Source organism: Rana temporaria, chromosome 2 (genome assembly GCF_905171775.1).
Source record: "Rana temporaria chromosome 2, aRanTem1.1, whole genome shotgun sequence".
Classification (NCBI taxonomy): domain Eukaryota; kingdom Metazoa; phylum Chordata; class Amphibia; order Anura; family Ranidae; genus Rana; species Rana temporaria.
In genome coordinates, this window is record NC_053490.1 from 271,100,880 (window position 1) to 271,123,732 (window position 22,853).

Sequence of the window (22,853 nt, forward strand, 5' to 3'; positions counted from 1 at the left end):
GGAAATTACTACCAGGCAGTACCACAGCCAGGACAGAGGCAAATGTGTATATAATTCAACAGGTCTGGGCCCAGCTATTGGGAGCAGGGCGCTACATATTTATTAAAAGAACCTTATCACATGCATTTATTGCAGTGCGCTGCATTAGGCAACCTATTCATTTTCAATGCAGTTACAGACAGATTATCGCTTTCTCATAGGGAGCAGCAGTCTTTTAGGTAGATTCAGGTACAATGACCTAACTTTGCGGCGGTGTAGCTTAAGGAATTTAAACTATGCCGCCGTAAGTTAGCGAGGCAAGTACATGATTCTCAATGTACTTGCCTGCTAATATACGGCGGCGTAGCTTAAAGCGGGCGGGCGTAAGGGCGGCGGATTCAAATGTCTTGGAGGGGGGCGTGTTGTATGGTAATGAGGCTTGACCTCACGTTTTTGACGTTTTTTTGTTAGTGCGCATGCGCCGGGCGCCTACATTTCCCAGTGTGCATTGCGGTTACGGGCCTATTGATTTCGACGTGGACGTAAACAACGTAAATCCCGATTCGCGGACGACTTACGCAAACGACGTTAAAAATTTGAACCTCGCGGCGGGAGCGGCGGCCATACTTTAACATTGTTATTCCACTTAATAGGTGGAATAACTTTAGGCCTCCTAAGGCCTTACGGAAACGGCGTAAATCGACTGCGGCGGCCGGGCGTACGTTCGTGAATGGGCGTACAAACTCATTTACATATTCTACGCCGACCGCAATTGAAGCGCCATCTAGCGGCCAATCCGAAAAATTGCAATCTAAGATAGGACCGCGCAAGCCGTCGTATCTTAGATATGTTTAAGCGTATCTCTGTTTGAGCATACTCTTAAACATACCTCGGCGTAGATTCTGAGTTAGGCCGGCTTATCTACTGATAAGTCGGCCTAACTCTTACTGAATCTACCTATTTATCTTCAGCCCGCTGATGGGATTATGAATTCTGGGCAGGGATTGTAACACAACTCAATAAATAAATAATTAATTTGGCCCCAATATCAGCCTCTTGTTAACGGTACAGCAGAAAAGGGAGAAATGGATTTTATCTGTGTATTTTTATCAGTTTACCTGGAGTTCAGCATTAAAGGATAACTAAACCCAGGACCAAAAATGTAACATACACTATATTACCAAAAGTATTGGGACACCTGCCTTTACACGCACATGTACTTTAATGGCATCCCAGCCTTAGTCCGTAGGGTTCAATATTAATTGGCTGCTTTGTAGCTATAACAGCTTCAACTCTTCTGGGAAGGCTGTCCACAAGGTTTAGGAGTATGTCTATGGGAATGTTTGACCATTCTTCCAGAAGAGCATTTGTGAGGTCAGGCACTGAGGTAGATGAGAAGGCATGGCTCGCAGTCCGCCTTCTAATTCATCCCAAAGGTGTTTTTTTAGGTTGAGGTTGAGACTCTGCAGGCCTGTCAAGTTCCTCCACCCCCAAAGTCACTCATCCATGTCTTTATGGACCTTGCTTTGTTCACTGGTGGAACAGGAAGCGACCATCCCCAAACTGTTCCCACAAAGTTGGGAGCATGAAATTGTCCAAAATGTCTTGGAATGTTGACATCTAAGGCTGAGTTCACACTATTGGGTTCCCCTCCCCCCCATCCAATTTGCATGTCAGGAGACTGTGACCGTCTCTCAGTGGAGCTCGTTCACACAACTCCGGGAGGGCTGCAGAGCAAATGGTACAGGAGTCCTGTGCGTCTTCTGGAAAATGTCAGGTCCGAATTCAGACAAATATTCTGGACCTGAAATGGTGAACAGGGACGCACCGGACCACTGCTGTGGTGTCGCTTCGCACAGAGTTGTGAACCCAACCTTAAGAGTGGCGTCCAAACGGATTATTTATTGCATGATCACAACACAAGAAGAGTGCAACATTTCGGAGTCACGCAGGACCCCTTCATCAGGGTCCTGCGTGACGAAGGGTTCCTGCATGACTACGAAACGTTGCACTCTCCTTGTGTTGTGATCATGCAATAAATAATCTGTTTGGACACCACTTTTTGTTAATACATGGTGTGCTGGCAAATATCTACTTGAACCAGTATCTAGCTGGTTGTTGCTGCAGCACCCAAACTTTAACAGCTTATCCAGGAATGTGTGCAATGGGAATATGAAGTATTCCCAGCCTTAAGAGCTCCCTTCACTGAAACTAAGGGGCCAATCCTAACTCCTGAAAAAAAACACCACATCACACCATAATCCCCCCTCCACCAAATGATTTGTACCAGGGCACAAAGCATGGTCCGACATCAGTGCCTGACCTCACAAATGCCCTTCTGGAAGAATGGTCAAACATTCCCTTAGACACCCTCCTAGACCTTGTGGACAGCCTTCCCAGAAAAGTTGAAGCTTTTATAGACCGAACTAAATTTTTAGCCCTATGGACTAAGACGCCAATACAGTTAATGTGCGTGTAAAGACAGGTGTCCCAATACTTTTGACAATATAGTGTACAACGGGCTACAGTCCTTAGATGTGGTGTCTGCATTAGTTTTTTGTTTTTCTCTCAAGCCAAGACAATTTTCAGAAAAACCTGTTGATCTTGCCAGAAATGCAGTCCTTGTCACTTCCTGTGTGCTTTACCAAAAAATATCTTATTTTTTCATTATTTTCTATGAGCTACCACAGGCCAATGTAATGGGGATGAAGAGACAAATTGAGTCTATATCAGAAGTGCAGCCTAGGGTGATAACCATGGTTCCCCTTCATAGGACAGTGGAGGGGTAACATAGCCACCCAGGGACAGGAACTGTGTTATTTGAAGGAATTCCAGGTAACCGTAACGAATAATAAAGAACACCAATACACCTCACAGCAAGGATTAGTAGTAATCTGAAATTAAAACAGTTTCTGTAACCTTTTAAAAGCGGAAATTAAGTCACAAAATGAAGTCCTGCTAGCAGGGGTGGACTGACAACCCATGGGGCCCCCGGGCAATAGAAGATTATGGGGCCCCTGGGCTTACAGATGGCCACCATGCCAGGAGGCAGTGCAGAGGCAGGGCAGCTAAAATCTCAGGATTTTCACATCAAAAGCATGTCGGTTTAAGACATATCAGGGACAGATGTAAAAAAAAAAACACAGATTTTTACATACTGTCCCTGGTTTTATTGAGCCTGGCAACCCCAATGGGGCCCCCTAGTGGCATGGGGCCCTCGGGCAGTGCCCGAAAGTCCCAATGGTCAGTCCGCCCCTGCCTGCTAGATCACCTCGGGTTGGAACCTTTTGCAGGTATAGCTGTAAAACATTCAAAATAAGTGCCTATACTGTTTAACCACTTAACCCCCGGACCATATTGCTGCCCAAAGACCAGAGTACTTTTTGCGATTCGGGACTGCGTCGCTTTAACAGACAATTGCGCGGTCGTGCGACGTGGCTCCCAAACAAAATTGGCGTCCTTTTTTTCCCACAAATAGAGCTTACTTTTGGTGGTATTTGATCACCTCTGCGGTTTTTAGTTTTTGCGCTATAAACAAAAATAGAGAGACAATTTTGAAAAAAAAGAATATTTTTTACATTTTGCTATAATAAATATCCCCCAAAAATATATAAAAAAACATTTTTTTTCCTCAGTTTAGGCCGATACGTTTTCGTCTACATATTTTTCGTAAAAAAAAAATCGCAATAAGCGTTTATTGATTGGTTTGCGCAAAAGTTATAGCGTTTACAAAATAGGGGGTATTTTTATGTCATTTTTATTATATTTTTTTTACTAGTAATGGCGGCGATCAGCGATTTTTTTTTCGGTATTGCGACATTATGGCGGACACTTCGGACACTTTTGACACATTTTTGGGACCATTGGCATTTTTATAGCGATCAGTGCTATAAAAATGCATTGGATTACTATAAAAATGCCACTGGCAGTGAAGGGGTTAACACTAGGGGGCGGGGAAGGGGTTAAGTATGCCTGGGTGTGTTCTTACTGTGGGGGGGGGGGGGTGGCCTCACTAGGGGAAACACTGATCCTCGGTTCATACATTGTATGAACCGAAGATCAGCATTTCCCCTGCTGACAGGACCGGGAGCTGTGTGTTTACACACACAGCTCCCGGTCCCCGCTCTGTAACGAGCGATCGCGTGTGCCCGGCGGCGATCGCGCCCGCCGGGCACACGCACGGGAGTCGGGGGCGAGCGGGGGCGCGCGCGCCCCTAGTGGCGGCTGGGAGAGAGGACGTCATACTACGTGCTCTCGCCCAGCCGAGCCAACTTGCCGACGTATAACGGCGGTGGGCGGTCGGCTAGTGGTTAACCACTTCAGCCCCAGAAAGACTTACCCCCTTAATGACCTGGCCATTTTTTGCAATACGGCACTGTGTCGCTTTAACCACTTAACCCCTCGACCATATTGCTGCCCAAAGACCAGAGCACTTTTTGCGATTCGGCACTGCGTCGCTTTTACTGACAATTGCGCGGTCGTGCGACGTGGCTCCCAAACAAAATTGGCGTCCTTTTTTCCCCACAAATAGAGCTTTATTTTGGTGGTATTTGATCATCTCTGCGGTTTTTAGTTTTTGCGCTATAAACAAAAATAGAGCGACAACTTAAAAAAAAATGAATATTTTTTACTTTTTGTTGTAATAAATATCCCCCAAAAATATATAAAAAAACATTTTTTTCCCTCAGTTTAGGCCGATACGTATTCGTCTACATATTTTTCGTAAAAAAAATCGCAATAAGCGTTTATTGATTGATTTGCGCAAAAGTTATAGCGTTTACAAAATAGGGGGGTATTTTTATGGCATTTTTATTAAAAAAAATATTTATGGCATTTTTTATTAAAAAAAATATTTTTTTTACTAGTAATGGCGGTGATCAGCGATTTTTTTTTTCGGTACTGCGACATTATGGCGGACACTTCTGACACATTTTTGGGACCATTGGCATTTTTATAGCGATCAGTGCTATAAAAATGCATTGGATTACTATAAAAACTGGCAGTGAAGGGGTTAACACCAGGGGGCAGGAAGGGGTTAAGTATGTCCCGGGGTGTGTTCTAACTGTAGGGGGTGGCCTCACTAGGGAAAATCACTTATCTTCTGTTCATACGTTGTATGAACAGAGGATCAGCATTTCCCCCCCTGACAGGACCGGGAGCTGTGTGTTTACACACACAGCTCCCGGTCCCCGCTCTGTAACGAGCAATCGCAGGTGCCCGGCGGCGATCGCGCTCCCGGGGGGCACGGGAGTCAGGGGCGTGCCAGCGCCCCTAGTGGCCTGCGAGAGAGCCGACGTAAAGCTACGGGCTCTCGCGCAGTGGAGCCAACCTGCCGCCGTAAAACGACGGCGGCAGGTCGGCAAGCAGTTAACTGACACTTGCGCGTTCATGCGATGTTGTACCCAAACAACATCTTTTGTTTCCTATAAATAGAGCTCTCTTTTGGGGGTAATCACCTCGGCAGTTCTTATTTTTAATGCTATAAGCAAAAAAAATATGAAAATTTTGATAAAAAAAAAAAAGTGTATTCATCAGTTTAGGTCAATATGTGTTCTGCTACATTTCTTTTTTTTACTAAAAATATTGCAATAACCGTATATTGATTGGTTTGTTTGATTTATGGACTTTTATTTTTTGTAGGACTGCGACATTGCGGCGAACAAATTTGACCCCAAGTGACACTTTTTGGTGACCATTGGCATTATAACAGTGATCAGTTCTTACATTTTTTTTTTTAAAATGCACTGGACAATGTATAAGTAACACTGGCAGGGAAGGGGGTTAACTGTGTTCCCTGGGTGTGTTCTAACTGTGTGGGCGATTGGCTTACTGGGACAACACAGATCGCTGTTCCTGATCACTAGGAACAGCAGATCTCCATGTTGTCCCCTGTCAGAACAGGGATCCCCCTTGTTAACATAAGCAGATCCCTGTTCTGCTTCTATGCAGCGATCGTGGGTGGCCGGCGAAAAGAGGCCACCGGATTTGCGTGCCCACACTCTCTATTGCATGAAACTACATACAGGTACATCATTTTGCACAATAAAGCTGCCCTGCCGCAGTATATGTGCAGTGGGCAGTCCTAAAGTGGTTAAAATCCAGTAATACACTGTCTCACCCTGCTCTGCACATGCTCAGTTGCTCTCTATTTTCAGGCAATACTGAATTTGTAAAGACTGATCTGCTGACAGCCTTTAAAGCGGAGGTTCACCCTCAAAATGAACTTTCCAGCATCCTTAATAAAGCGGAAGTAAACCCATCAATTTAACAGTTTGAAAAAGCAGTTACATTCCTGGCATGCCGGGAATGCTAACTGTCACATTGGTTGTGCTCTGAACCAAACTGTCAAACCATCCAATGGCTGGTGTCATAACTGATCACATGCGCAGCATCATGGCAGTTGAAGATTAAACAGAGGCCAAGACGCGCCTTAGCAGCCGTCAATCAACTCCTCTTCGCTTAGAAACACCCATTCCCCGCAGGATTCCCCGCTCGGAGCCGGAAAACAAGGGCTCATATAACGATAAGTACAAGTAAAAAAAAAAAAAAACAGCATACTGCAGATGTTAGCAGTATGCTACAGCTAATGTCAAAAAGTGGATTTTTGGGTGAACCTCCGCTTTAAGCAGAATTAAACCCTTCTATCCTATAAAGGCAAGGAAGCTGCCTCTGTTTGATCTACAAATGCCATGGTGCTGCACGTGATCAGTTATGACATCAGCTATTTAATGGTTTGACAGTTTGGTTTGGGAAACAAGCAAATGTGACAGTTAATCCAGGGAAACTCCAGGAATGTAACTTTTTTTTAACTGTTAAATCAATGGGTCTAGTTATAGATTTACTGCTGTTCAGGAGCTCTGAGATTTAGCAAAATGGCAGCCTCCAATAGGAGTAATGCTGGAGGCAATTTACAGCACAAACTAATTTTGGTAGCATAATAATTATGGTGGAATGCATGTTCCTTGCTAAAAGAACATTATTTTTATGAAGTTATGGGTAAAGTTTCACTTTACCCATAACTTGATTAAAGAAAAAAAAAAGTTTAGCAAGGAACATGCATTCCATCAAAATAATTATGCTACCAAAATGAGTGATGTAAATTACCTCTAGCATTGCTTCTGTTCTATCCTATCTAAGGAATGGCAAGTTGCAATATATTACCTTTAGATATGCTTTATCTAAACCCAACCCCAAAATGCAATATACACTGCTCAAAAAAATGAAAGGAACACTTTTGAATCAGAACTCCTGGGATATTGATCTGGTCAATTAAAGCGGTTCTCCACCCTAAAGTGGAGTCGGAACCCTCCGGTGTCACATTTGACACCTTTCAGGGGGAGGGGGGTGCAGATACCTGTCTAAAGACAGGTATTTGCACCCACTTCCGGCCCGGCATTCACGGGCAAAAGACGGGCATTCCGTCACATCCCGTCACCCCCCCCCCCCCCGTTGTGTGCTGGGAACACTCGGCTCCCAGCACACAGCGGGAGCCAATCGGCGGGCGCGGCGCGACTCGCGCATGCGCCGTAGGGAACCGGGCAGTGAAGCCGCAGCGCTTCACTTCCTGGTTCCCTCAGCGTGGATGGCGGGGGGAGCAGCCGAGTGACGAGCGATCGCTCGTCATCTGCTGCGATCGGCGCTGGACTCCAGGACAGGTAAGTGTCCTAATATTAAAAGTCAGCAGCTGCAGTATTTGTAGCTGCTGGCTTTTAATATATTTTTCCCATGGCACATCCGCTTTAGGTAGCAGGGGGGGGGGTGTATACAGAGGGGGTTGTTAATTTTATATAACAGCAAAGCAGCTGAAACCGATTAACAACAGGCACACTAGATGGGCAACAATGAGACGACCTCCAAAACAGGAATGTTTTTTCAGGTGGAGGTGTCTGACATTTTTTTCCCTACTCATCTTTTCTGACTGTTTTTCACTAGTTTTGCATTTGGCTAGGGTCAGCGTCACTACTGGTAGCACAAGGCAATACTTGAACCCTATAAAGTTTGCACAGGCAGTCCAACTCCTCCAGGATGGCACATCAATATGTGTCATTGCCAGAAGGTTTGCAGTGTCTCCCAGCACAGTCTCAAGATCATGGAGGAGATTCCAGGAGACAGGCAGTTACTGGACAGAGCCGTAGAAGGTCCTTAAACCATCCGCAGGACCGGTATCTGCTCCTTTGGGCAAGGAGGAACAGGATGAGCACTGCCAGAGCCCTACAAAATGACCTCCAGCAGGCCAATGGTGTGATTGTCTCTGACCAAACAATCAGAAACAGACTTCATGGGGGTGGCCTGAGGGCCCGACGTCCTCTAGTGTGCTCTGTGCTCACCCCTGGACACTGTGGAGCTTGATTGGCACTTTCCATTGAACACCAGAATTGGCAGGCCCGCCACTGGTGCCCCATGCTTTTCACAGATGAGAGCAGGTTCACCCTAAGCATATGTGACAGTCGTGAAAGGGTCTGCAGAAGCCGCAGAGAACTTTATGCTGCTTGTAACATCATTCAGTATGACCAGTTTGGTGGTGGGTCAGTGATGGTCTGGGGAGGCATATCCATGGAGGGACGCACAGACCTCTACAGCCTACACAATGGCACCCTGACTGCCATTAGGTATCGGGATGAAATCCTTGGACCCATTGTCAGACCCTACGCTGGTGCAGTGGGTCCTGGGTTCCTCCTGGTGCACGACAATGCCCAGCCTCATGTGGCGAGAGCATGCAGCCAGTTCCTGGGGGATGAAGAAATGGATACCAGTGAATGGATCCCCAAGCTCACCTGACCTAAATCCAAAAGAACACCTCTGGGACATTATGTTTCGGTCCATCCGGTGCCGCCAGGTTGCACCTCAGTCTGTTCAGGAGCTTAGTGATGCTCTGGTCCAGATCTGGGAGGAAATACCCCAGGACACCATCCGTCGTCTCATTAGGAGCATGCCCTCATGTTGTGAGGCATGCATACAAGCACTTGGAGGCCATACAAACTACTGAGGACCATTTTGAGCTGTTGCAATGAAATTTCAGCAAAATGGACAAGCCTGCTCATAATTTTTAGATTTTTGGGTTGCCTTTGAATTCAGCCCTCTGTAGGTGGATCATTTTAATTTCCATTTAATGATGTGCCACCCTTTCATTCCTAACATGTTACCCAGTCCATATCAGTATACATATCCAGCATGAGATTTTTGCCCGTTGAGATCTGATGTGTTTTCAAAGTGTTCCTTTAAATTTTTTGAGCAGTGTATTTTACCTTTGGGGAAAGGTTTTAACTATATGAGTAAAAGCTGACCATTGTTAAATACCCCTGCCAGTGTTAAATGGTTTGTCTGAAACCGCCAGCTGCCACTTTTGCTGGATAGCTTGGTCTGCTAAAGTTGAAAATGATCAAAGGCTAGGTTTACACACGTGACAGTGTTTGCTACCCCTCTGAAAAGCAATTCATGGTAGATCACTTTTCAGAGGTGTATGAAATTTTGCCTCCTCACTGCAAACATTTAAACCAAAGCACCACATCACTAAAGATGGCCAGATAAACCCATTACTTCAGTAAAAATCAAGGTGAAAATCCAATTGGCTTTGTATCTAGGCTTCTTAGCAGTGGCATTTCAAATGCCATTTTTGTTACATTAGACTACAAGCCAAGTCGAGCCTCTGGACTGTATAAGCCACCTACCTGGGAACCAACTTATTTGATATTGCCGTCTTAAAAGCATTCATGCAATGAGATAACCGTATGGGGTCCAGTGCTATTTTTACGCTATTGAAAGACTGAGATATGGATACATGTCCATTTTAAACCAACATACCTCAGGTTCCTGGATGAATTAGAGCCGGTTCACACTGGGACAACACGACTTTCAGCGCGACTTTGGGAGGCAACTTGAACACGACTTGAGTATGAATCACAACACGACTTGAAGTCACCTCCAGGATGGGGAACTTTATGCCAAATTTTAAATAAAAAAAAAAAAACTTCATCAGTTCCCCCTCTAGGAGCATACCAGGCTCTTAGGTCTGGTATGGATTTCATGGGGAACCCCCCTACACCAAAAAACAGCGTGGGAGTCGCCCCAAATCCATACCAGACAGGAAAGGGGGTGGGGACGGGCGAGCACCCCCCCCTCTTGAGCCGTACCAGGCGGCATGCCCTCAACATGGGGGGGGGTGCGCCCTGTGGCCCCCCCACCCCAAAGCACCTTGTCCCTATGCTGATGGGGACAAGAGCCTCTTCCTGACAACCCTGGCCGTTGGGGTCTGTGGACGGGGGGCTTCTCGGAATCTGGGAGCCCCTTTAATAAGTGGCCCAGAGATTTCGGCCCCCCACCCTATGTGAATGAGTATGGGGTACATCATACCCCTACCCATTCACCTGGTGGAAGAAAAATGTCAATAAAAAAAAAACCACTACACAGGTTTTTAAAGTAGTTTATTAGGCAGCTCAGATTTCTTCAGACTTCTCCTTTCTGCCGGGCACCACCGCTGTCTTTCAGCTCTTTTACCAGCGGGGGCCCAGTCTTCTGGGGGTCTTCTTCCGACTTCTCTGCCCTCTGGTTCTTTTTCTCATCTGTCGGGCACCACCGCTGTCTTCTTTCAGCTCTTTCACCAGCAGGGGCACGGTCTTCTGTCGCATTCTATTCTTCGAGGTTGACGCTCCCTCCTGCTGTAATGCCGGGTGCGGCGATTTATATAGGCCTCTTATGATGTCACAGTCCCAGCATGCTCCGGGTGGTGACGACATAAGAGCGCGGGGTAATTATGTCATCACCACCCGGAGCATGCTGGCACTGCGACGTCATAAGAGGCCTATATAAAATCGCTGCGCACCACACACCCGGCATTACAGCAGGAGGGAGCGCCGAGTCAACATTGAAAAGAAAGCGACAGAGAAGACCGGGCCCCCGCTGGTGAAAGAGCTGAAAGACGACAGCGGTGGTGCCCAGCAGAAGAGAAAAAGAACCGGAGAGCGGGAGAAGAGGGCAGAGAAGTCGGAAGACCCCCCCCGAAGTCGGAAGACGACCGGGCCCCGCTGGTAAAAGAGCTGAAAGAAAACAGCTGTGGTGCCCAGCAGAAGGAAGAAGTCGGAAGACCCCCGAAGTCAGCAGACCCCCGGAGCTGCCTAATAAACTACTTTAAAAACCTGTGTAGTGTTTTTTTATTGACATTTTTCTTCCACCAGGTGAATGGGTAGGGGTACAATGTACCCCATACTCATTCACATAGGGTTGGGGGCCAGAATCGTGGGGGCCCCCTTATTAAAGGGGACTCCCAGATTCCGAGAAGCCCCCTGCCCCCGACAAACGGCCAGAGTTGTCGGGAAGAGGCCCTTGACCCCATCAACATGGGGACAGAGTGCTTTGGGGCAGGGGGGGCCACAGGGTGCTCGCCCATCCCCACCCCCTTTGCTTACCGGCCGGTCTGCGTGCTTGGATAAGGGTCTGGATTTGGGGGGACCCCCGCATCGTTTTTGGCATGGGGGTCCCCTTGAAATCCATGCCGTTTTTTTATTTAAAATTTGGTGTGGAGTAGCCCTGTGGGAGGGAGGGGCTTGCCTTAGAACAGGTTCACACTGGAGGGACTTCCTGTAAAGTTACCTCACTGTGAACAGGGATCAGACTAGGAGGCAAATTCCATTGAAATCAATGGGTACAGGTCGAATAGAATTAGTACAGGAACCTTTTCTGAAGTTGGAGCGACTTCTACAGTAGTGTACATTAAGACGGCTCCCATTCACTTCCATTCATTTTCTCGACCGCACGTCTTGGGGCAACTTGAAGTCGGATCCCAGGTCGCCCCAGTGTGAACCGGCTAAGGGTCATGTGAGATTTCATTTACTAAATAAAATGTGTTTTGGGAGATATATTTTCTGTAGTGTAACCTGTGGCACTACACAGCTTGGAAGGACAAGTCTCCCAATTTTTCATTTGAAAGGAGTTGGGGCTGGTGTGCATTAAGTTACAGTGCACAAATGGCAAACACCCAGAATTGTTGCACTCTGGAGAGATCTAGCCAATTTTTTTATATACACATTTTATCCTGCATGAGCAAAGTGACCATGTTTAACCTAGTTCTTTGTATTTCCTGTGCACTTGGCCTATAGTTTTTGCTTGGGCTCCACTGTAGTCTTCAATACACAGCTAAAGTATAGGTGGAACACATACCCCTTGTGCTATGCCACCAAGCATCAATTGGGTTCTATAGAGACAACTTACTATAGCTCCCACTTCAGCAGTCTATGTTGAGTTTTGTCAAGTCCTACGATTTAAGGCTGACCTTGGATAACAGTCATCCTCCAAAACAAGCCAGTTATTCAGATTGTAGACTTGCTTCTCTGAAGTGCATGAAGACTGGTCCAGTCCATATGCTGAGGTAGCATTCTTGGATGTTTGAAAGATTCCGAGGAGTGAATGAAAGTTGTTTGATCCAACAAAGTGTTGGGTATGGAAAGGAAGGGTAGCAAAACAGGCATTTTGCAAAGTGCACCAAAATACATAGCTGTTCAAAGTGTCTGATTGAAATACCAGGTATACAGCAGTGGCGCCCAACCAGTGGCCCGGGGGCCACATGTGGCCCGCAGAGCCCTCTGATGTGGCCCACGACCTCCTGGTCTGGGATGGATTAGAATCGAATACTGTTATTAAAGATACGTTTATTACTAAAAATCACAGTGTGTATATATGGGCATATCTGTTCTTCAGTGGTTACTGGGCTTCTTTCAAACTGACCCACAGATGCAGAGCAGTGCACCTGCGGGTTACCTGCACTGACACATACACTTCTGCCTGCAAGTTTGGGGAGCTTTCTGAAAATGCACCAAACCTGCAGAATATAATAGAAGTCTATTGCAAAGTGCAGGAAAGCCAAAAGGTACACTGCGTTGGTAAACCGCAGCGCATCAGTGTGAAAGCAGCCTTTGGCCCCTTTCACATGGTCCGTCCATCCCAATTGGACCCTCCATTCACCTCCAAGAAGCAGCAGATGTAAACCGACTTATGTCCTACCCCCAATCCAATTAAAAAAAAAAAAAAAAAGCGTAAAGTGGGCTGTGTCCGTCCTGCCTCGTGCTTCAAAAGGTTGGGCATCCCTGGTATACAGCATAAGGTGTTAATGAGAATAAAATCTGCAGGTGAGAATGACCATTTAGTGTAACTTTTGTACAGCCAGCGTTCAGCAAAGAGAAAACACATTTGCCAGGGTTCTTTGAATGCAAAAAAAAAAAAAAAAATACTGGGACAGAAACAGATTTATGAGGGCTTTTGCAAGGAAAGGGAACAAAAATTCAGCTGCTGCACATAAGCAAACCGTAGAAATGGTTTTAGGTTATTAAAAATGTAAACGTTACTGGTAGTGAAGGGCAGCCACTAATACTTTCTTTACCATCCCCTGTCAATCCAATTATGTCTAGTTTATCCAGCAAGTCAAAGTGTACAAAGGAGGTTAAAGTCAGATTGTGTTACTTGATTGTAGAGTAGAACACCTTTCCATCACACTCCTGGAAATATTTAAGCTGCAGGAGGTGTAGAATGTTCTATTGCAATATAGTCTAGTATAAATTACATTACTCGTGTCTAACCTATGATTTATGCAATTGAAACAAGCCAAGGCAACCAACAATATTACTAAAAAAAAAAAAATATATAGAAACAAAGCCAATTTGCAGGTTGAAATTTTGCTTTATTAGTGTTTGTGGTGTGTATATTTTGCGCCACAAAAAAACATTTGAACATTACCAATTGTCACCTTCAGATACTACAGCAGCGTCCATGTTCTTTTAAAGGCAAGAGGTGCCCTTATACCCATCATATGCAAATCCATGCATCTTTGCTACATGACATGCTTCATTACAGATAATCTGCCAAAAGGCAGGTGCTATATAAAAAAAAAAAAAACGTGCTCCATCAATAGGTCACATATGGGACATTCATGATTATTCTTAAGTGTCAAAACAAAGTTCAATCATGAATATCCAAGAGCATTTAACTGGAAAAGGAATCTATGGATCCCTGGTTTATCATTGCACAGGATGGGCAGGATTCAGGACAGACAATTACATACAGCAGAGGTCATTGGATTTAAATTGCCAACATCGGGATTTAATAAATCTGAAATTTTGCTCAAAAAAGGTATACAAAAATACAGTATAAATTTGTCATTCAGTACAAAATCCAGCAAGCAGCAGGTTCAAAGAAAAATACAAAAACAATCACAAAAACAGACAAACCAGTGTAAAGTGACGAGAGTGAGGTATAGAGTGGTTCACACCAGACAGTCCCAATGTTCTTTGACAATGTGGCAGTCCTTCTGGTCTACAAGTAGTCTTTAAACAACTTTATATGAGCAGATTCATTTAGTAGCATTACACTACTACCAGCAAAAGGAATCACTAAAGAGATGTTCAATAAGAACCCTTTTTGTTGACTAACAAACATTTAAACAGTTTTGCAAGAGGAAAGCAAAAGGCCCCATACAAGATCTGGCAATGCCAAGTGCATAAAGTGCATTACAGAAATAATTAGACGAGGGGTTATGCAAAGTAAGAGCCCATCTCCAGCTAGAACCTTCAGTTTGGCTAGAGCAAGGTACGAGTTTGACCTTCGGTTGGCATTTTTAAATTGCCAGCCGTCTAACAAATCCAAGACTGGAATGAGTGGAAATGGGTCTTGGGACAGGAAGACAGCAGTTAAACTCAACATGGTCTAAACCAAGACAACTGGTTTGTTGCTGTCCATTACCCCAATAGAGAAACTGCCAGTTTCTGCATCACGGTATCACCAGGACAGGAATCAGTGAATCTCCCCCAAAGAGGACAGAGACCACAATAAAAAAAATAAAAAAACCTGACCAATCGTAACCCTTTCCCACCCTTTCCAAAACAAAAAATGAGGTGGCTGGAGTAGGGCTTTACATTATAATGTCTAGAATCACAGAAATCCAAGGTGTTACCCCCATGTTCTTGCCTGCGGGCTCAGCCTATAAAAATGAAAGCTGTACACAAAGTCTTGTGGTGGGCAGAAAACCATCAGTAAAAAATGAACTTTTGCCAACTAGAGAGAACAAAAATCATTTGTATAACCTGAGGACCCAGGGAAAAAACAAAATAAAATAAAAAACACCTGAAACAGGACAAGCCCTTTCCCCACTTGTGCTCTATAGAGCACACCAACTCAAAGTGATAATCTCACTTCTGTGCAATCCCAAGACACAACTCCCTCAAATGTGCAAATGTGCCAGGCAGACTTCTAACGAGTGTCCATTTCAACGACTTTTCAGCTTGGAGAGTTTTTTCAAAAGTAGTTGGTGACGAGATCGAAGCTTCGTTTTCTCGACCACGAGCCTTTCCTCGTCACTAATCAAGCCTCGCAAATAATGCGTTGCTTTGCTCAGCACTACTACTTTAGGTGTTTTGGAAGCACGAGCAAGACCAGGTACTTCCTCTCTAAGGGCCAAGAACCGAGAACGCAAATCATTTCTTCTTTTACGTTCCATGTAATTGTGATTTTTTCTTTTCACTAGATCCTCACTGTCTGAACCACCAGATGGTGGTGGGGACCCCAAGTCAAGTGGACTGCAGGGTTGTACCGAGGAGCAGCTTATTTCTCCAGGCTCCTCTTCCACAGAAGGGGATGGAGAAGGTGGGGGAGGAGAGGTAGGGCTGGGTTCTGGAGGAAGTCGTGCCGCATAGTTATGTTGCTGTTGGTGGATAGAGATGTGAAAAAGTTTTGTGGCAGTATCCAGTGGGTCAGCGCGAACCGTGATGGTAACAGGTTGACGGCCACGATAAGAATTCCTCTTTTCCACAGTCACCACATCAATCTCATCCTCCTCTAGAGCAAAAGAAGCAAAAAAATAGGATTAGTAAACTGAGACAGGCTAAAGACAAAATTAGCGACTTTTACATATTCAACATGCTTGCCTTTCCAAATTTGGATGACTGTCATACACGATTTGTAGGTTCTCCCTTCAGAGTGATCTCTAAACAGCAGTCTGCATCCTGTTACAGGATTGCTGAATAAAAGCTAAAGACTGAATCGAATGTGTCTGAGCAGATTTAGGTCCCTTTCAGATGGACGGCAATTAAAAGCATGTACATTTTCAATGAAATTCAAGCCTCTGGGAACTGCGATTAGCTGCATTTGTACATTGCGATTACGTGTGGTTACATGTGGCCGCGTTTAGCTGCGGTAGTCATTTCCATAGCAACCCTTTGTATTTTTTTTTGATTATGATGTGCCTACTGTTCTTTTTTTTCTCACGCTGCCATCTGCAGTTGACACAAAAGACAGCGATTACCTGCGGTTAAGTGCATATAGCTGCGCTAAATTGCACCTGGACGCATTCAATTCTATTTTTTCTATTCGCACCAAACCGAATGCAACAAAATCGCAGCTAAACGTTGTGTGAATGGGGCCATAGGAAAGCATTGTGTGCTTTTAGCTGCGGTAGAAAACAAGAAAATCCGCAGCTAAAAGCGCCATTCTATCCGTCCGTGTGAAAGGCCCCCAAGACTTAACAATACGTGAAGCATTAGATTTATTACCTTAACTCATTTTACATTAAGCAGATATCTTGCAAACTGGGGTTTCTGGTCCACCGGCTATGGATTAATGGATCCATTGCCTATCTAAACAAGCAAGCCGAGTTTGCAAAAATGTGTTCAGAGCTGAAATAATTGCATTGTATATAAATACTGGGTGTAGTAGGTCTTGCCTGCACTTCCCTTTCATGGTTTTATTGTGTGATTTATATAGTAAACTTTATTGTTACAGCTTGCAAGAAAAAACAAGAACCCAAGACTAGCCAATGTGTATAAACATGTATGCATGATAAAATGCCTTTGCAGCACGCTACACCATGTACTGGGCAAGCAGTGTTGCCAAACAAAGGGCTGGACTGCACGGCAATGAACAAGGGAGTGTTAGAAGTCTAGCAGCATGTGCAAGGGGGCTGTATGAATGGGTGAGGTGTAGGGGGAAGGGTGTCTGCAGTTAAATACAAAAGACACTACAAAAGGACTGAATTATGTAAATAGGCTCACTTCCCCATTAATAAATCCTAGTCACATGTCTAAGGACTCCAATTGGTTTAATACTCTGTTCAAACGCTGGGGTCCGTTCTCATTGGCTGGAGATAGTGTCTGACCCCTGCCGACTGCAAGCTGTTGCTTTTTGTCTGGCCATGTGGCTGCCTCATTCAGCAGAAAGCATATTGTGTAACTGTTTGTGTTGGGTGGAGGGGGCACAGCTACAATTGCCATCCACTGAACCTTACCAACATTGACTTCTATGTGCTCTACAATAAAACATTATTCATTGTTACAGTCTTCATAACCCACTCTTCCTTCTAAGGAACTGGGCATTAAGAATTTACAAAAAAAAAAAAAACATTCCCTGAACAAGGCAACATTACAAAGCAGGCACACAGAGGAAACTATTCAGAGGAGGAATCGTAAACTTCCAATTGTTATGCAAGCCTTTACAGAGATAAGAATGCAAATCAAGTCCATTCAGATCCATAAAACCGTACTTTAGACATTTGCCATACACAGAGCAAGAATCTGGCCAATTATTCAAACAGAACAGTCATACACCCATAGCAACCCCCCGCCATTCATAACAGAGCAAGTATCTGGCAAATTATTCAACAGTCATCCCACCCATACCATTCCCCCCCATTCATAACAGAGCAAATATCTGGCAAAATATTCAACTAGAACATACACCCATACCAATTCTCCCCCCATTCAGAACAGAGCAAGTATCTGGCAAAATATTCACTAGGTCACACACCCATACCACCCCCCATAACACAGAGCAAGTAACTGGTAAATTATTCACTAGGTCATACACCCATGTCAATCCCCCCCTTTCATAACAGAGCACGTATCTGGCAAATTATTCAACAGTCATGCCACCCATACCACTCCCCCCCATTCATAACAGAGCAAATATCTGGCAAAATATTCAAATAGAACATACACCCATACCAATTCTCCCCCCATTCAGAACACAGAGCAAGTATCTGGCAAAATATTCACTAGGTCACACACCCATACCAACCCCCATAACACAGAGCAAGTATCTGGTAAATTATTCACTAGGTCATACACCCATGCCAATCCCCCCCTTTCATAACAGAGCAAGTATCTGGCAAATTATTTAAGAGAATACACACACACCCATATTAATCCCCCCTCCATTCATAACGGAGCAAGTATCTGGCTAGTTATTTAAAAGAATACACACACCCATACCAATCCCCCCATCATTCATAACAGAGCAAATATCTGGCAAAATATTCAACTAGAACATGCACCCATACCAATTCTCCCCCCATTCAGAACACAGAGCAAGTATCTGGCAAATTATTCAAATAGAACAGTCATACACCCATACCAACCCCCACTCCATTCATAACAGAGCAAGTATCTGGCACTAGGTCACACACCCATACCAACCAATTGACACAGAACAAATATCTGGCAAATTATTCAACAGTCATACCACCCATACCAACCCCCCCCCCCCCCCCCATTCAGAACACAGCAAGTATCTGGCAAAATATTCAAATAGAACATACACCCATACCAATTTTCCCCCCATTCAGAACACAGAGCAAGTATCTGGTAAATCATTCACTAGGTCATACACCCATGCCAACCCCCCCCCCCTTTCATAACAGAACAAGTATCTGGCTAGTTATTTAAAAGGAACAGATACATACACCCATACCAATTTCCCCTCCATTCATAAGACAGAGCAAGTATCTGGCAAATGTAATTAAAACAGCTACATACATAACACCATACCAAGTTCCTCCCCCCCATTCATAGCAGAGCAAATATCGGGAAGATTTAGGAACACAGCTACATACACCCATACCAGTTTCCCCTCCATTCATAACGGAAAATATCTGGAAAACTACATTCAATACAAAAGCTACATACATATGACCATACCAAATTCTCCATTCATGACTTGTACATTAGATAGACTACTTTACATCTCTGGACCTAGGTTACCGAAACTATTCCAAGCACAGTAAGGTCCATACATAGCCGAGCTAGAAAATGCTCATCTGCCCAATAATCTTGCATCAATTAAAGCCAAATTTGTGCTTAGCGACGCTATTCCAGGTGTTAAATATCCATTTAACCATATAATGGGTACGTGAATTAATGAACTATTTTCTCTAACCCAGATGAGTTTATTTCGGTAGCTGTACACATGGTGATTCTTTCAACAGACCCATGTACTCTAGAGAGCAAATCACAGTTTGCCATCAAACGCGAGGTAATGAAGCTACTTTACCTGCTCTGCACCTGCCATCAGTGCTAGGTGTGTTTAAACTGCAGGTACCAGCTTGTTGGTTAGAAGGAAGTAGCATTTCTATTACGTTGCTGCTCCACCCCTGTTATGAACACTGCTGGTGTATATAACCAAAGACTTTTAGAAGATCTATAAACATGTGCGGGGGAGGGGGAGCCACAGTCAACCTATGAACCATGTGCTATATAGACCATGTGCTATAAGGGGAAATCCACACGCAACCTATGGACCATGTGCCAATAGGGGGGAAGCCACATGCAACTTTTAGACCATGTGCTATAGAGGGGGAGCCACATGCATCCTATAGACATGTGCTATAGAAGGGGGTGCCACATGCATCCTATAGACATGTGCTATAGAGGGGGGAGCCACATGTAACCTATAGACGACATGTGCTATATATAGGGGGAGTCACACGCAACCTATAGACATGTGCTATATATATAGGGGGAGTCACACGCAACCTATAGACATGTGCTATATATAGGGGGAGTCACACGCAACCTATAGACATGTGCTATATATAGGGGGAGTCACACGCAACCTATAGACACGTGCTATATATAGGGGGAGTCACACGTAATCTATAGACACGTGCCATAGAGGGGGAGCCACGCGTAACCTATAGACACGTGCCATAGAGGGGGAGCCACGCGTAACCTATAGACATTGCTGAAGAGGGGGAGCCACACGTAACCTATAGAGTAGACAACATGAGCTATAGAGTGGGGAGTCACACATAACCTATAGACATGTGCTATATAGAGGGGGAGCCACGTGTAACCTATAGACATGTGCTATATAGAGGGGGGAGCCACATGTCACCTGTAGACATGTGCTATATAGAGGGGGGAGCCACATGTCACCTGTAGACATGTGCTATATAGAGGGGGGAGCCACTTGCAACCTATAGACATGTGCTATATAGAGGGGGAGACACACATGTAACCTATAGACGCGCTATAGAGGGGGGGGAAGTCACAACCAACCCATAGACACGTGCTATAGAGGGGGGAAAGCCACAACCAACCCATAGACACGTGCTATAGAGGGGGGAAGCCACAACCAACATATAAACCTTCTAAACACTTGCACATACTTGGTAACAATATAGCGATTAACCAGGATACTTTATTACTTTCCAATCAGTCCTTCACATGCAATAAAAATGCAAAAACCCTTCACTCTTCTAAGCTGCAGTTAGGTTGTCCTTGTCCAAATTCTCCCACTGTCATCCATTCTTAGCGTATAATCAGCACAATGGCAAATATTTGATAGCTTGGCAAGGACTGAGATAAGGGCCATCGCCAGCTTATCAAATATGGCAAGTGGGACAAAGTAGCCCAACTTCCATGCAGGGTTCTTAAAGGATGTGCAGCAGGACAATACAGTCACCATCTACTGAAGATGCACTATCATTGTATATGTTCTTACCAGAGTCACTGGTATTCTCCGATCCAGACGAATTGGCAATCTTTTCAGGATGGACTGTCGGTACAATAACTTCTGGTGTTGCTGGCTCTGCAGGGCCACTCTCAGTCTCTGTGATTTCAGGCTCTGGAACCGTTTTTGGAGAACTTGTCGGCTTTGAAGAAGTGCCACTTGAAATACGTTCATTGATTACTTTTTCCAGGTGTTCACGGGTTGAGAAGCCACTCCACATACAGTCCCTCAAAAGAACTACAGAGCTGAGCTTGGAGAGCTTCACAGGGGACTCCCATCCTAAATCCATGATCTCGGATCCCCAGTCAGTACCACTCCCCCCCAGACATCCTGCATTGGATGGAGAGCAGCCAGGTACAAGCTCAAACTTCTTCCAGATATCTTCGCTGGGAGCAATATAGCGATAGAAGTCCTCCTTCAGATCCTCATCGTAGAAATAGTGTGTGCTGTAACACCCAAGATCCATTGTCCTAGAAAAAACAAAAACGGTACTGTCATTTTAGTGCTGTCATTCGCAGACACACGTGTTCAGTCAATCAGGGAATATAGAGCATTGATTTTAAACGTTAGACGATTGTGGGACAGGCGAGCCTTTTATTTGGGTGAAGCAGGAGGCAAATATTTACCACCCCTCCTAATCTAGAGGCAAGAATAAACATTGGCTGGATTATTGTGCTAATGAAGCCTATTGGGCAACAGAGCTTTTTAGGAAAACCTGAGAACAATGCAAGAAGGCATCTAGGGATGACCTACTCCATATAGACACATGCTCAAGGCTGGAGACAGGGAACCACCCTGGTAAACAATTGCCATTCACTTTAATGGAACAGGTAAAACTAGAACTAGTTTAGGACTTTGATTGGAGGGGAAACCGTTTTTGAGTACTCAGAAAAAGTGGAGCCTTACGCTGGCCATACACTGTACAATCTGATTGCCTTAAAGGTCAGCATGCAATCTGATGGCCTTTAAAATGTGCCATTGTAATGAGAGCTTAAAGCATTTAAAGGGCATCAAAGCTCTATACGATTGGTGGCAGATTGTACAGTGTGTGGCCAGTCTTCAACTTACCTAAACTATAGTAAGATGACAGCCTGCATTGCTACCCAATTAGGCAAAACCTTTGCGCTACATGGTGGATAGCAGATCTAATGCAAATAGTGTATGGCCATCCTTAAGACTTACTAAATCTAGACTAAGACAAAGCCTATATTGCATTTCTATCCAATCAGGCAGACCCTTGCACTAGATAGTGTGGCAGATCTAAAGCAGATTGTATAGTGTATGATTTAGTAGATGCCCACCAGCTATGGGGCTGATGGCAATTGTAGGAGCCTGTCTAGGACAATCAGGCTGTCTTGGTGCAAATACTACAATGGGGTAAAAGAGACAAGTGATCCCCTTGTTTACAATTGGATCCATAATTTAGGAGAGAAGGAAGAAGAGATGTCACGTTGTAGGTTCGCACAGAGCTGTCAAACACAATGAAAGTTCCTTGTATAGTGCTCAGAACTGTGCAGACTGCAGAGCATGCCTAGCCCAAGCTTCCAAATGTAAGTGTCTATGATTACGCAAGACTTTTCCCTTCCCTAGAGACTAATGTGCCCATCAGCCCGCACCCAGTGCCCTCTCTTACCCCCGGCGTCCCCGCACGCTCTCTTGGACACGCTGAGTCTGACCCGGTTCATTGTTCCCCCACATTGTTATATGAGCTTTGTTGGCCCCTCCCCGTGATGGGCGTGGCCCGGGAAAGCCGGTGCTGCACAAGTGCACAGACGGCTGTGAGGAGGGCGGAGGCTGTGGGCCACATTGTTCAGGCAGACTGTTATTGTGTGTGCTGACAGGAAGCTGGGAGACAAAGCTCTGCTAACTGCCTGCCTCAGACCAGTCCAAAACAAGGCACCGCCACTCTCCTCACAGCATTCTCCTCACAGAATTCACCTCACAGCCCTCACCTCGCAGCACTCTACTAACATCCCTCTCCTCTGCAATGGGAGACATTACAGACATCAGTTACTGTCCCACTTATTGATCACATTGCTGTCTGGGGCAGGAGAAAATCAATGCTCACACCTCTGCAGATTCTTTGGGCTTGCCAAAGTGACACTAAAGTCTGT

General features: G+C 45.0%; 1 protein-coding gene across 1 annotated transcript; it reads right to left on the bottom strand.

Annotated features, from left to right (window-relative positions):
* Positions 1 to 13,624: 13,624 nt before the first annotated feature.
* Positions 13,625 to 22,471, bottom strand: MYCL (MYCL proto-oncogene, bHLH transcription factor). Its single transcript, XM_040336971.1, has 3 exons — positions 22,373 to 22,471; positions 20,731 to 21,209; positions 13,625 to 15,795 (listed from the first exon to the last, which is right to left on the bottom strand). The coding sequence occupies exons 1-3, from the start codon at positions 22,435 to 22,437 to the stop codon at positions 15,227 to 15,229; spliced, it is 1,113 nt and encodes a 370-aa protein (XP_040192905.1). The 5' UTR covers positions 22,438 to 22,471; the 3' UTR covers positions 13,625 to 15,226.
* Positions 22,472 to 22,853: the final 382 nt, after the last annotated feature.